Source organism: Mustela putorius, unplaced genomic scaffold, assembly GCF_011764305.1.
Source record: "Mustela putorius furo isolate JIRA1106 unplaced genomic scaffold, ASM1176430v1.1 tig00003853_pilon_pilon_pilon, whole genome shotgun sequence".
Lineage (NCBI taxonomy): Eukaryota > Metazoa > Chordata > Mammalia > Carnivora > Mustelidae > Mustela > Mustela putorius.
The window spans coordinates 31376368-31388654 of record NW_025422005.1 but is presented as its reverse complement, the minus strand read 5'-3'; the positions used below and the strand labels follow the sequence as shown (position 1 = coordinate 31388654).

Here is a 12287-nt window from a genome sequence, read left to right as displayed (position 1 = left end):
GAGTGGATCCTACAGGCAATGTGAAGCTGCTGAAAGGTTTTGATTAGAGGTGAGACCTAAGCAGGTATGTGTTTTGAGTAGCTACCTGACGTCTGCGTTGAGGATGCATCCGAGGAAGGACAGCCCAGAGAGACCAGTTAGGAGGTGTAGAGTGGGCCAGACCAGAACAGGTGAAAGCCTGGGTTGGGACAGTGGTAGAAGGTTTGTAGAAGAGTGAAGCAATTAAAAAATGATTCACCAGGTAGATTTAATCAGATTTGAGGATCGTGAGAAAGAAGGGAGCAGGAATATCTCCTCAGGTTCTAGATGGGGTGGCGGGGAGATGGTAGTGCCATTCACTGAAAGAGGGAACCAACCTTCGAAGAGAAAGAGGGCAAGGAGACCATGGGCCATCTAGGTGATCTCCAGCAGGCACTGGCTCTGCAGGGCTGATTCTCAGGGAAGAAGGCTGAGCTGAAGATAAACACCGGGAAGTCATCAGCATATAGATGGTAGTTGAGGCTGTAGGGGGAAGGAAGGAAAAGAACAATTGACCAAAGATGGCGTCCTGGGGACCAGCAAAGTTCAGGAAGTGGGAATAGGAAGAGGATCCCAGAAGGAGACCAAGGAGTAGTCAAATGTGAGGAGAAACAGAATCTGATATTGTAGTGGCCAGGATTAGAGAGAGTATTTTAAGGAGAGAGCAGCACAACAGAGATTTGGTGAGACGAGGACTGTCAGCTGTCCTTGGGATGTGGTGATGAGTGGGTGACTGACGACCTCAATGGGAGCAGCTTCAGTGATGGTGGAAGGCGATGAGGACAGATTGCACAGTGGGGTGTGAGGGAGGGTTTGAGAAAAAGAAAACTAGTGACCTTCCAAAGGAGGTCTTCAAGAGAAGGAGCACACTGGGCATGTTTATCAGCAGACAAGTTGAGTCTTCCAAGGAGAAATGAAGCCTACCAGAGAGAGGAGAGAGTGAGGTGTGGCTGTGGTGGAAGGCTTAGGGATCAAGGGCATAGAGAGATGGGTCAGTCAGAAGCCGTGTTCTCTGAGACCGGAGGGAAGACTGATGGTGGCCGTGAGTGAAAGGAGAGAGGGCCACGTAGGGAAGAGCTTAGGGGTGCTTGCAGAGTGGACTGGTCCAGAGAAGATGGGGGAGTGGAGTGAGAAGAAGGGAATGGTCTGCGGGAAACTCCGAAGCCCAGCTATGTTTGCAGACTAGTTTGCCATTTTGTAAGAGATGTGGTTTTCTTCTCTGGTTCTTGGGAACCTAGATGTGGGGTGAGAAAAGACTGAGTATTAAAGTTTTCTGTTGAGCTAGATGGGCAAGAGGGCCGGGGTGGGGGGAGCATGGGAAAGAGCAGTGGAGCTGCGGGGACAGCTGTTTAGGTCATGGGCACTGGAGCTGGGCAGGCTGGGCTAGGAGCGCCGCTGGGGCAAGGCTGAAGGATGGGGGAGACTGCAAGTCAGTCTGATGTGCTAAACCTCTCTGGGCAGTGATGGGTTTCGTGGACTGACGTTCAGGGCCGGTGCCCAGATGGGAGGTTGGGGTCAGAGAAAGGAATGTCTGAAGTGGATTTGTTCCAAATGATGACAAGAAACAGACAGTGGCCTTGGCAGGAGGTATTTGAAGAAGAGTGGAGGTGAAGGTCACTGGAGGCAAGGTGGCTGACTGGTGCATGCCTCTCAGGGTGATGATGGGACCTGGCTGGAGCGCAAGGCAGTGATCAACGTACCAAACGGTCTTCATTTAACAAGGGGTAAAAGCCCAGAGATCTGTAGGCGCAGTGATCAGGAAGAGCAGACGGCTGGGGACTCATCTGGCTTCTGAAGAACATGAGCTTTCATAGGAGAATGGCCTAAAAGCAGCCTTGGAGAGACAGGAAGATGCCACCTCTGCACCCATCCTGTGGCCTCCCCCTGCCCCAGGCTATGGAAGGGTAAGAAGATTCCTTTGACAAGGCCTGCAATGGAGAGAGGTGGTCTCAGGAGACAATTTTCAGAGACACTGAGCAGGAGGAGAGGGTGGGAAGAGGCCGGGATACCCCTCCCAGGCCTCACCCCAGCAAGGCGGCAGGGGGCGTGGGGAGCTCTGCAGTCCAGGCAGAGCTGTGAGTTGATTCCCTGCCTCGAGTCTTGAAGGAGTCCTCTCACCTCTCAGGCCCTCACCTTCCCCTGTGTACTAGGGACGTGGTGACAGTGGCCTGATGTTTTCACAGGAGCATGACAAGGCTCAGTTGGAAGCAGGGATGTGGGATCATTTGGGAAGCTGAATCAATCCCATGTGAGGACATTACCGTCCTCTCTTGTTAGGTCTGCTTCTTGACCACTGCCTTGTGGGGCACTGGCCTCAGAGCCACTATTGCCCTCAGGGCACTTCTGCTGTCCCTCTGCAATATGGGAGTCTGTTGGCCAGGTCATAGTCTAGATCTCTTTTGATCCTGAAGAACCTCATAAGGCTACGAAAGATTCTTTCTGTTTGGTGCTGGAAGTGTTCTCTCAAAGCATTCAGCTGTTGAGTCTGTCCGCTTCTCTTTCATTCATGGAGGATGAGTAGGCACCAGTTTGTGAGTCTGGCCTCCTGCCTTAGCCGTGCTGCTCCTGTCTTCGTGACTCTCAGACTGAGACCCTTGCCTTCCTTGAGGAGCAACCACCAGCTGCACTCATCCGGCATGAGGGAGAGTCCCAGTGCAGACCGTGCAGAAACCAGGATATGAAAAGCCAGACTTGGGGCACTGACTTATCATCTTCCTAGCTGTGTGGTCTTGGGAAAGTCACTTCACTTCTCTGGGCCTCAGTTCCCTCATCTCTAAAGTGAAGATGATGCTGCCTCCTCCAAGGGCTATTTATTTTTATTTTTTTATAAACATATAATGTATTATTAACTTCAAGGGCTATTTTAAGGGGCAAACAAGCTGCCAGTGGGAGGGTTTCCTTATAATGTTCACATGCCAGACCCCCTTCCCCACACTCACTGCTGCCACCTGGGGTGGGCCACAGCCGTCTCTTGTTTGGACAGAGAGAGCGGCCGACTGATCTCCCTTCTGCCCTTGCCCAGAGTCTGTGTCTATTTCCAGCGCGGACTGAGTGTGCTTTCTTCCCTTGTAAGCCGGTCCAAGTCACTCCTGCCCGCTCCTCCACGACCCACTGCACAGGAAGTCAGTGGTTTTTCAGTGGTACACGGGGTCCTCTGTGACCCGCCACCATGCCCCCCCACACCCACCCTCTCAGATATTATCCTGTACCCCTCTCTCTTCCTTCGCTCCCTCTGGCCTGCCGGCCTCCTGCCCACTCTCCTGCCTCAGGGTCTTTGCTCAAGGGTCCCCATCTCAGAGATGTCTCTCCCAACCCGCCACCTGCCCTCCTAGAGTGTGTGCTCTAACAGAAGAAGGCTGACTAACTCATTAAATATTTGTGTATAAATATGTATAAATGTATAAATTCTTATTTTTAAATTTTATTTTTTATAATTTTATAATATTTTTTATTTTTAATATATATTTATATATAAATATGTATACATTTATACATATTTATATATCTACATAGATCTGTATACATAGATTTAGATACATAATAGATACACAGATACAGATATATAAAACATCATGGTGCGTGTGTTTGAGTCATAGCTCCCCTGGATGGAGGAAGTGTCTGAGATGGGCCGAGACACACCCAAGAGTGTATATTCTCTCTGCTTCCCACCATCCCTGCCGCTACTTTCTCTGGGCACGTCACGGTGGATGGTTAGGGCCTGAAGAAGTGGCTGGCTCACAGAGCCCTCTCCCACTTCCTGTCACCACTGCCCCTAAAAAGCCATCAGAATTTCTGTGGCTGTAAGCACCCTGCTTGTTCCAGCATCTTCCCCGCCCCCCCCCCATCTGTTGGTGCCAGCTCTGAGCCTGAAACGTAATGTGCTGGAGTCACTTCCCCAGGGAGCAGGGCTGGGCCAAGGCAAGCGTGCTTCCACCTTTAGAGCTGGGACCCAGAGTGAAGGGAAATGGAGGAGAATTTTAGCCTTTGCAAGAGACAGTTGAAGAGTACACCCTGCTGCTTTTGTAGGTGTGGTTCTGCTCACCCTCAGCTGTGCACCTGGGCATCTCCTGAGTGGGGAGCATACAGACAGGAGCAAGGCAAGGTCCCTGCCTCAAGGCAGACGTAGTCCGGCCAGGGAGACAGCAAAGTGCACAAGTAGCTATTAGGTGTGTGACCCTCCACTTAGTGAGCAAACCTGTTGGAACACCTACCATGGCAGACCAGGCATCCTTTGCATGTTGGGGACTGAAGGAGCAGCCTGCCCTCTCCAGCTACTCAACAGGACCTCACCCCGACACCGGACAGTTGGTGTCTCCACACACCCAGCCGTTGTGCCACAACCCCTGGGGAGCTGACAGCTTAACTCCATCCTGAACCCATCTGGAGACAGCATCATATCCCACCAGCCTACCCCCTACCCCATGCCACTTCCGATGGGACAGTCTGTCACCTGGGCTTCTGACTAGCTGGCAGGCAGGAGTTCCCACCATCCCCTCCTCGGGTGCACTCAGGAAAATGGGTACTGACTAGGTTACCAGCTTTTTATGAAAGGATGCAAGTCAGGAACGGCCAGTGGAAGAGCTGCCCAGAGCAAGGCCTTTGGGAGGGGGCACGGGCTTCCACACCATGTCTGGGATGCCACGCCCTCACACCTCTGAGTGCTCACCAGCGGGTGCTCTCCAAACCCCATCCTTCTGGTTTTTTGTTTTGTTTTTATTTTAACGGAACCTTGATTACACAGGCACAATTGATGAAGTCATTGACGACTCTCCTTCCCAGGAAGATTGGCAACCAGCCCCCATCCTTAGGGGCTTTCCAGAAGTCACCTCCTGAACATACTCAGGTGTGGCTGAAAAGGGCTTGTTACAAATACAAAAGACCCCTTTATTTCTCTCACCATTTAGGAAATTCCAAGAATTTGGGGAGCTCTGTGCCAGAAACAGGACAAAGACTACATATGTATGTTTCTTATTAAAAACCATGGTATCACAAGGAAATAGCAGGACAGAAAATAGGAGAATACATACAATAAACATAAATGCATGAAATTATTTTAGATAGTGGTATGTGCTGGGTAAAGGGGAGAGTAATTAGACTGAGAGTAGCTCTGTGGGGAATGGAGTACTTTTACTCGGAGGTCAGTGAAAGTTTCTGAGGAATTGATATTTGAGATAAATATTGAGAAGGAATCAGATATGCAAAGCCCTGGGGAAAGAACGGAGGAGATTGAAGGTCAAAGAATAAGGCATAGCTTATTCACAAAGCAGAAAGAAAGCTAGTGTGTCTGGAGCATGGCGAGAAGGGGATAGGGATGGGGGATTAAGATGCGGTCAAAGGTAGAAAAGGCCGGATGATGGGAGAACCTTCTAGACCATGTGTGGTAAGGAGTTCAGATTTCAGAGAGCCCAGATCGCACAGAGAAAATGGGAGGAACTGGATTTGAGCCCAGAATGAGATAAAAGCTCTAAGGCAAGCCCTGAATTAACACCGAGATTCCTGGCAACCCAGGCAAAACTGTTTTCTACCTCTGTGCATTTTCGGGCTGTCCCAAGGTTAGCTACTCCCCAGGCCTTGGATGAGACCCAGGGTATCATCCACCACTTCTTTTCTCCCTCGACCCCAAGGATTTGGCTCTAATCTTGCCCATCTCCCAAAGTCTCTCCAGAAATGGTCCCCAGGGCCAAGGCAAAAGCAGCCTTACCCCCCAGGTCCCCACTGAACCCATGACATCCCCTTACTCATTGTTACTGCTGACTCAGGTCCAGGCAGAACCACAGCCTTACTGTAAAATTCCTTCTGACCCTCTCCAGAATCAGATCTACTCCTAAAGAACAAAGATTTGCCTTCAGAACAGTCTCAGACCCGCATCCCTCTGTGGAAGGAAGAACGCTTCCCTCCCTCAGCCACCGCCAGTTCTCTGCTCTGCCCCAGCAGTGCCATCAGCCTCCCCCTAGGGCCATGGGGACATGCCAAGGAGAGTGGTAGGCATGACAAACCAGTCCCCACCCGTTATGGCAGGTTCCCTCCTGTCCTGCAGGCTCCGACCGCTACCTGGAAAGCCGGGATGCCTCTCGACTGACTGGCCGGGACCCCTCCTCATGGACAGTGGAGGACGTGATGCAGTTTGTGCGGGAAGCCGACCCTCAGCTTGGACCCCACGCTGACCTCTTTCGCAAACACGTAGGTGCCCCTGCCTGACCTCCCGTGTCCACTGGGAGTCTTGCTTCCACAGCTTGTAAACTCTTAGAGGTCCCTTTAAACTGAGCACAGGACACACCCTGAAAACAGAATCTTGGGTCTCAAGAAGCCCACATTGGGCGCCAAATTCAGCCCACTCCTGTAGTATAGGCCTGAATTAGACACATGCCTGCTGGGTGCATGGCCAGTGGGCTCAGGCCCAGGGGAAGGACTCTCCTCTTTTCCTAGAAGCGCTTGTTCTCCCATTGGCCTGCCTTGGCCTGAGAATCAGGGGTCTCAGCCCAACTTAGAGTCTCCGGCCAGGAGGCTCCCACTTTCCAGCCGCGTCAGCCCCCATCTTGTCCTTGCTCTTCTGTGAACCTCCAGCATCTCTTTAAGTGACCGTTTGGCTGGGTGACCAGGCACTTCTTCCGACCCCTGCAGTGACCATACTCCTGATTTGGGGTGCAAACCCATTTCCCTGAAGCCCCTAGTACTTGGTACTGTTCTGCCCTTTGGGTGCTCAGGCTGCCTTTCAAGGATCATTTCAGTCTTTCATGCTGGTAGTTTGAGGGTGCTCTTGGGTCAAGCCTAAAGATCTCACAGCTGCTCTGAGCCTAGCTCACACAGAGGGGCCCTGGCCACTCAGGAAGGAAGACAACTCACAGAGTAACAGTTGATGAGGGCCGGGGGTCGGGGGGCTTACTGGAAGAGATGGAGGGGAGCCGGACCTCAGCGGTTGGAGGGTGGAGCCGCAGCATCAGGCAGCAGGGACAGGAAAGCAGAGGAGCCCTGGGAAGGAGCCCCTGCTGGGCTCGGTAGTAGGTGTGGGGGTGGGAGGGGCGGGGGCCACAGAAGCTGTGGGGAGTGGGTCGGCTTTAGTGGTGCAGAACTTGCTGGCTGGACCAGCCAGGCCTCTGACGGCCCTCCCTGCCCCCCCAGGAGATCGACGGCAAGGCCCTGCTCCTGCTGCGCAGCGACATGATGATGAAGTACATGGGGCTAAAGCTGGGGCCCGCTCTCAAGCTCTCCTTCCACATTGACCGGCTGAAGCAGGGCAAGTTCTGAACTGGGAGATGCAGCCTGGACACCTGTGGGGTCCGCCAGAGGGGGTCAGCATTCTCCCTGGAACAGGGAGCCAAGCAGCCCCCAGCTAGCGCCTCCGTGGACTTCAGGGTCGCCTCAGGATTCCGGAGGCTGTGTGAGCCACCGCTGCTCCCCCTCCCTGCCATGATACGTCCTTCCATGAAGGACTGAGGAGGGGAGAGTGTGTGGCCCGGGGCTGGCGCTGCTCTTCCCCTCAGCCCGGCCTCGCCTCTGAGGTCTCTCCGTATTTATTTCTCAAGCCTGGTTGGCCTCTCACTGGGCACTTAGACTGAACACCTTTCAGGTGATGGAAGAAGGGGCTGACCCCTGAGGCCTCAGAGGATAGGGCCCTGAACTGACACTTGGGCCCAGGCCCCCAGCCACCTGCTGGGCCCGGTGCGGCACCCCACTGCCCCCCAGCGCCTGCCACCTCCTCACAAGAGCTCCAGACTCCAAACTCGTGGTGCAAACCTCTACCTTTTTTAAAAAAAGATCTTTTCTTATTGTTTAAATTTATTATTTCTAGCACTAGGGCAAGCCCCCCAGTACATACTGCTCTCTCTCTCCAGACACTGGGTTTCGGGAGGAGAGAGTCTGTGCCACCCTGGTCCCAGAGACGTGTAGGCCCTTTACAAGGACATCGCCCGAAGGCACTTTCTCTGTGGGGTGGACATATCCTTCAAGCCTTGACCATATCACTCAGCATAGGGAGGACAGAGTTCCTGTCACGTTCCCCTCTTCTTCCGCTGGGCCTTTTGCTGCCCTGGGCCTCATCTGTGGGAATGGGAGTCCCCTGTTCCACACTGCCCTCTACCACAGCTCCTTGCCTGGTCCTGAACTGCTGCCGAAGAAGGTTAGGCCCCATGATTCTGGGCCACGAAGGCTATAAGGTGGATGGGAGGAAAGGGTTTGCAGGCTGGAATCTGGTTGTACCCTTACCTGTCCAAATGCTTCCTTTATAAGCAAGTCAGCAGCACAGCTGCCCCCTGGACTTCTTTTATGTCAATTTGTTTATAAATAAAAACCAATTTAGATGCCAGTGTGGTTTGAATCAGTCAACAGAGCACTGAACCTCCAGTGGCAAATCACTCCCCTTTTCCTCATCCTTAAAGGAGGCATGTAGACTGGGTGATCCCCAGGGGTTCTTCTGATTCCAGAAAACCCTAAAAAGCAGGCTGGCTGCCAGATGCCCACTGGGAAGGCGGTGTGGAGTCTGTTCTCTGCCCTCAGGGGGAAGCGCTCTGGTGCAGCGAGACAGGGAGCGCGGAAGCTGCGTGAAGCCCGAGCCAGGAAGCAGATTTTGGGTCAGCAGCCTCAAGAGCCACCATGGCTGGGTTCATCCTCATCGCCGTCGTCGTGGGATGAGGAGAGACACAGGTTTGCCCAGCTTGTGCCTACCTGGAACCAGACATGCCAGGCCAGGGTCCCCAGACTCGTCTCTGCTGGGGGAGGTATGGGGACAGCAGCGGCGTGCAGGAAAATCTCTAATAACGGGCACTCTCATGTCACTGTGGGCCCCGTGACCTATTCCACAGGTATTAGAATCAGCTCTTTAAATCTTCACAGCAAACTCATTTGATGGATGAGGACATGTAAAGTCAGCTCACAGGAAGCATGAGAGCAGGCGTTTGAAGCCAAGTGCTCTGACACCAAGGCCAAGGTGGAAGTTTTAGTCAGACTATTTATGGTGAGGCTTTGGGTGGGTCACTTCCCATCTTTGGGCCCATGTGGCTTGGAGGGTTTCAGATGAAGAGACTTCTGAGCGTCCCACCAGCTCTCTCCTGGCTGCTGCCACCATGGTGACTAAGGGATAACGTCCTTTGCACATGGCCCTGTGAGGTTCTCACCACAGCGCTTGTGATGCGGTCTGGGTCAGGGCTGCCCAACCAGAGCAGGGCTCGGTTCTCCAGAGATTCCCGGACACTGGGCTGTGATGGGCTGTGCCGATCATTCACAGGACTCCCAAAGAGGGCCATACGGAACCCTGACAATAAAGCTCTGGATGTGATCCTTACCCAAGAGACAGCACGCGGGGCCTGAAGGACCAGCACACGGGGGCCGGCCAGACCCGCAGCAGGGCTGCACCTGGGGAGCCGCCAGCATCCCCCTCAGCCACGCCCTCGTCGCCAAGAGCATACAGTTCGCCAGCTTGCTTGTGCGGAGTTGTTTATGTGCATTTTCTCAGGCCAGCCTCACCCTGCCCTTTGCAAGTGGGAAAACTAAAGCTGGGAGAGAGTTGAGGTACTTGGCCCCCAACTCCATAGCTAATCCGGGGTGCCTGCAACACCCCCCAGGGGGCCTGCTCCCAGATCCTGCTGGCCGCTCAGACTCAAGACTTCCGCAGGCTACCCCGGGGGTGGCATTCACCTTGACGGCTGTCAGACAGAAACCCCTGCCCAGTGAACAGCATGAAGCAGCCCCCCTCTTCCGTGGGGTAGTCGCTGCAGAACCCACCGCCACCCATGGGACAGCTCGGGTGTAAGGGGATGGGACATATCTGGGAGCCGTGGGCTTCACCTTGGCTTCGCAGCAGCACGTCCTGAGGGAGAAATAACTCCCTGGTTCGCAGGTGTGATGACTCCGTAGGCGTCGCTTCCGGGTCCCTACAAGGGCCACGCCCCATGGAGCCTGCGCACTAAGGAGGCCCAGAGCTGTGGCTTTTAAGCTATGTTCCTAGTCCTGATGATTCACAGCTCAAGTTCATCCTCACCACAAGCAACATTGCCTTGAAACACTTGACATCCCACTTTCATCTGTTTTCCAAGGGAACAGAACTAGAAAGATAACCAAATGTCAGATTCTGTAGGAGGGGAAAGGATTTGTTACCCCTTCACTCTTACTGCCCTGACTCCTGGGGTCAGAACTGAATGTCTTCTCGGGAGGGGGAGTGGGGGAAAAAACTTTTGAAATTATTTCCCACAGCCAAGCCTTCTCATAGTGACCCACAGTCATCCAAAGAAGCTGAAGGGGCCTCTGGCAGGCCCGAGAACACCAGCTGCGGCACAGGGGAGACCACTCTGTGAACCCCCACAGTCCAGCCCCCCACAAAATGGGAAGGCGTCTGGGATTGGGGGCAGCTTCACATGCCCCACCCCCAGTACTGTGACAAGGAGAGGACATTGACTCCAGCGCTGAGAAACATCAGGAAAAGGAAGCCCGCGTGCTGGAGGAGATGACAGAAGAATCCCGGCTCTACTTAAGTGCCACCGGCGATCTCTGCAGGCTGTGGCTCTGATGGTCCAGGTGGACATGGTGTCTGTCCTCATACTGATGCCACCATCCCTCCTCAGGAAGAGCTGGAAGGTGGCCCCCGCCTCCTCCCCACAACCAAAACTAAAAACTTGGAGAACCTTCCTGCCTTGGCAAGCCCAGACACCCCCCCTCCTCACCATCCCTCACCTTTTTGCAGCCTCCTTACCCTGACACCCCCCGTCACCCCATTAATCAGGGAAGCTCCACAGCTGGAAACCTACAGTCCAGGGACCATGACCACCAAGGGTCACAACTCCATTTATGCCCCGCCTGCAACATGAAAGCCACTGAGGGTGCTTCCAGGAGCCCACCGCTGACAAGTCCCAGTGTAAAGACACTAGGCCCAAGACACCAGGCCCAAGACACCAGTGGGTGGCCGGGACTAGACCCTGGCAGAGGTCGGTGGGAATCAACAGGCAGATGCCTATAGGCCAGGTGTGGGCTCAAGACAGGCGGGAGTGCCATGGGGCCTAAATGGCAGAGGCAGCGTCCACACCACTTCTCCCCCAAGCTCCAGAGTTTGCCCTCCTGACCCCTCCCACACGAGGTCTGAGCTCAGTCCCCACCTCTGCCCCAGCACTCTGCTCCTCGGCTGGCCTCCCAGGGCAATTCTCGCAGACATCCATCCTTGATGTGGTTTCAGGGATTGTGGCCACGTGAGGCCACAAAGTGGACATCCCACTCTTCCCTCCTCTTCGGATTCACCTCAACATTCTTAACTTGAAGTTCAAGAGTTGTTTCCCTCTGGCGCAAAGCAGAGTTTGTCAGGAAGGTCACAGACATCCAGTGAGGGGATAAAGGGACTGCTTACCCCGTAACACTGAGCCTGAGTCTGCCCCTGCCCAGCGGCCTGTTAGAAAGCCCAATGCCCTAAATAACCCAGTTACACTGCAGTACGCTTCAGTATTTGAAATATTATTGTGTAAACGTATTTGGTGCCTTCCAGAGACCATTTCCACCCCTCCCACAGAAGGAAGAGGAACTAACGTGCATTTCAACATGTGCTGGTTACAGGTCCCAGGGACACATGCAGTTTGGGGGTTTGAGGACACCCCCAATAGGAGTGGGAGGAGTGTGGGCGGTCCGATCAGCGTGGAAAGCCTGGTGCACAAGGCGGCCGGACAGCAAGGCCTCAAGAAGGGAGTCCTGTTCTCTGGGGGTGCTTACATGCCTGGTCTGTCAGGGCCCCTCTCCTGACCGGCCATTTCGGGGCAACTCAGCCCAGTTGCACTCCAGCTGTCTTCTTGGGCAGCTACAGCCTTCGCCTTGGGGTAGTCCTGAGAGCGGCCCGTGATGGCCGGGGCTGGGCGGCCTGAAGAGGGGTGGGGGGAATGCATGGGGAGCTCGCAGCCCTCCTCCTCCTCATCTGCCTAAGGAAAGCATTTCTCCAAGCCCCCTCCCCCACCCAAGAAAGGATTTCTGTGTTAACAAAGGCTGTATATCACCCATGTCCCCGTCCCTGTTAAACAGCAGGCAACAGCCCTGTCCTTGAAAAGGGATGGCAGCTTTTGACTGAGCTCTGGCCAGCAACTTCCGTGGCGGGTACAGAGCCAGGCCTGCTGCCCGGGGCAACCCCGAGTCCAGCCGTGTGTGCTCACATTCATCCTGGGAGTGTCCGGGCTGTCAGTGCTCAGCGGAGCCTGGGTTTGGTGACCGGAGGGGAAGGCGGGGATTTGTGGCACCAGAGGGCTTGTGTGGCCACGGGGGCCAGGAGAGACATTACAGAAGGAGGAAGTGTGTCCTTGGCCCCTGGA

At 54.2% G+C, this 12287-nt stretch overlaps 1 protein-coding gene across 15 annotated transcripts in view; it reads left to right on the top strand.

Annotated features, from left to right (window-relative positions):
• SCMH1 (Scm polycomb group protein homolog 1) overlaps nucleotides 1-8320 on the top strand; it is a 169897-nt gene extending 161577 nt beyond the window's left edge. For 14 of the 15 annotated variants that reach the window (XM_045064310.1, XM_045064309.1, XM_045064308.1 and 11 more), the window contains 2 exons: nucleotides 6056-6198; nucleotides 7138-8320. In XM_045064310.1, the coding sequence (XP_044920245.1) occupies nucleotides 6056-6198; nucleotides 7138-7263 (269 nt within the window). In that variant the 3' untranslated portion in view covers nucleotides 7264-8320. Of the gene's footprint in view, nucleotides 1-6036; nucleotides 6199-7137 lie in introns of all 15 variants that reach the window. The other variant, XM_045064312.1, reaches the window with a different exon arrangement.
• Nucleotides 8321-12287: the final 3967 nt, after the last annotated feature.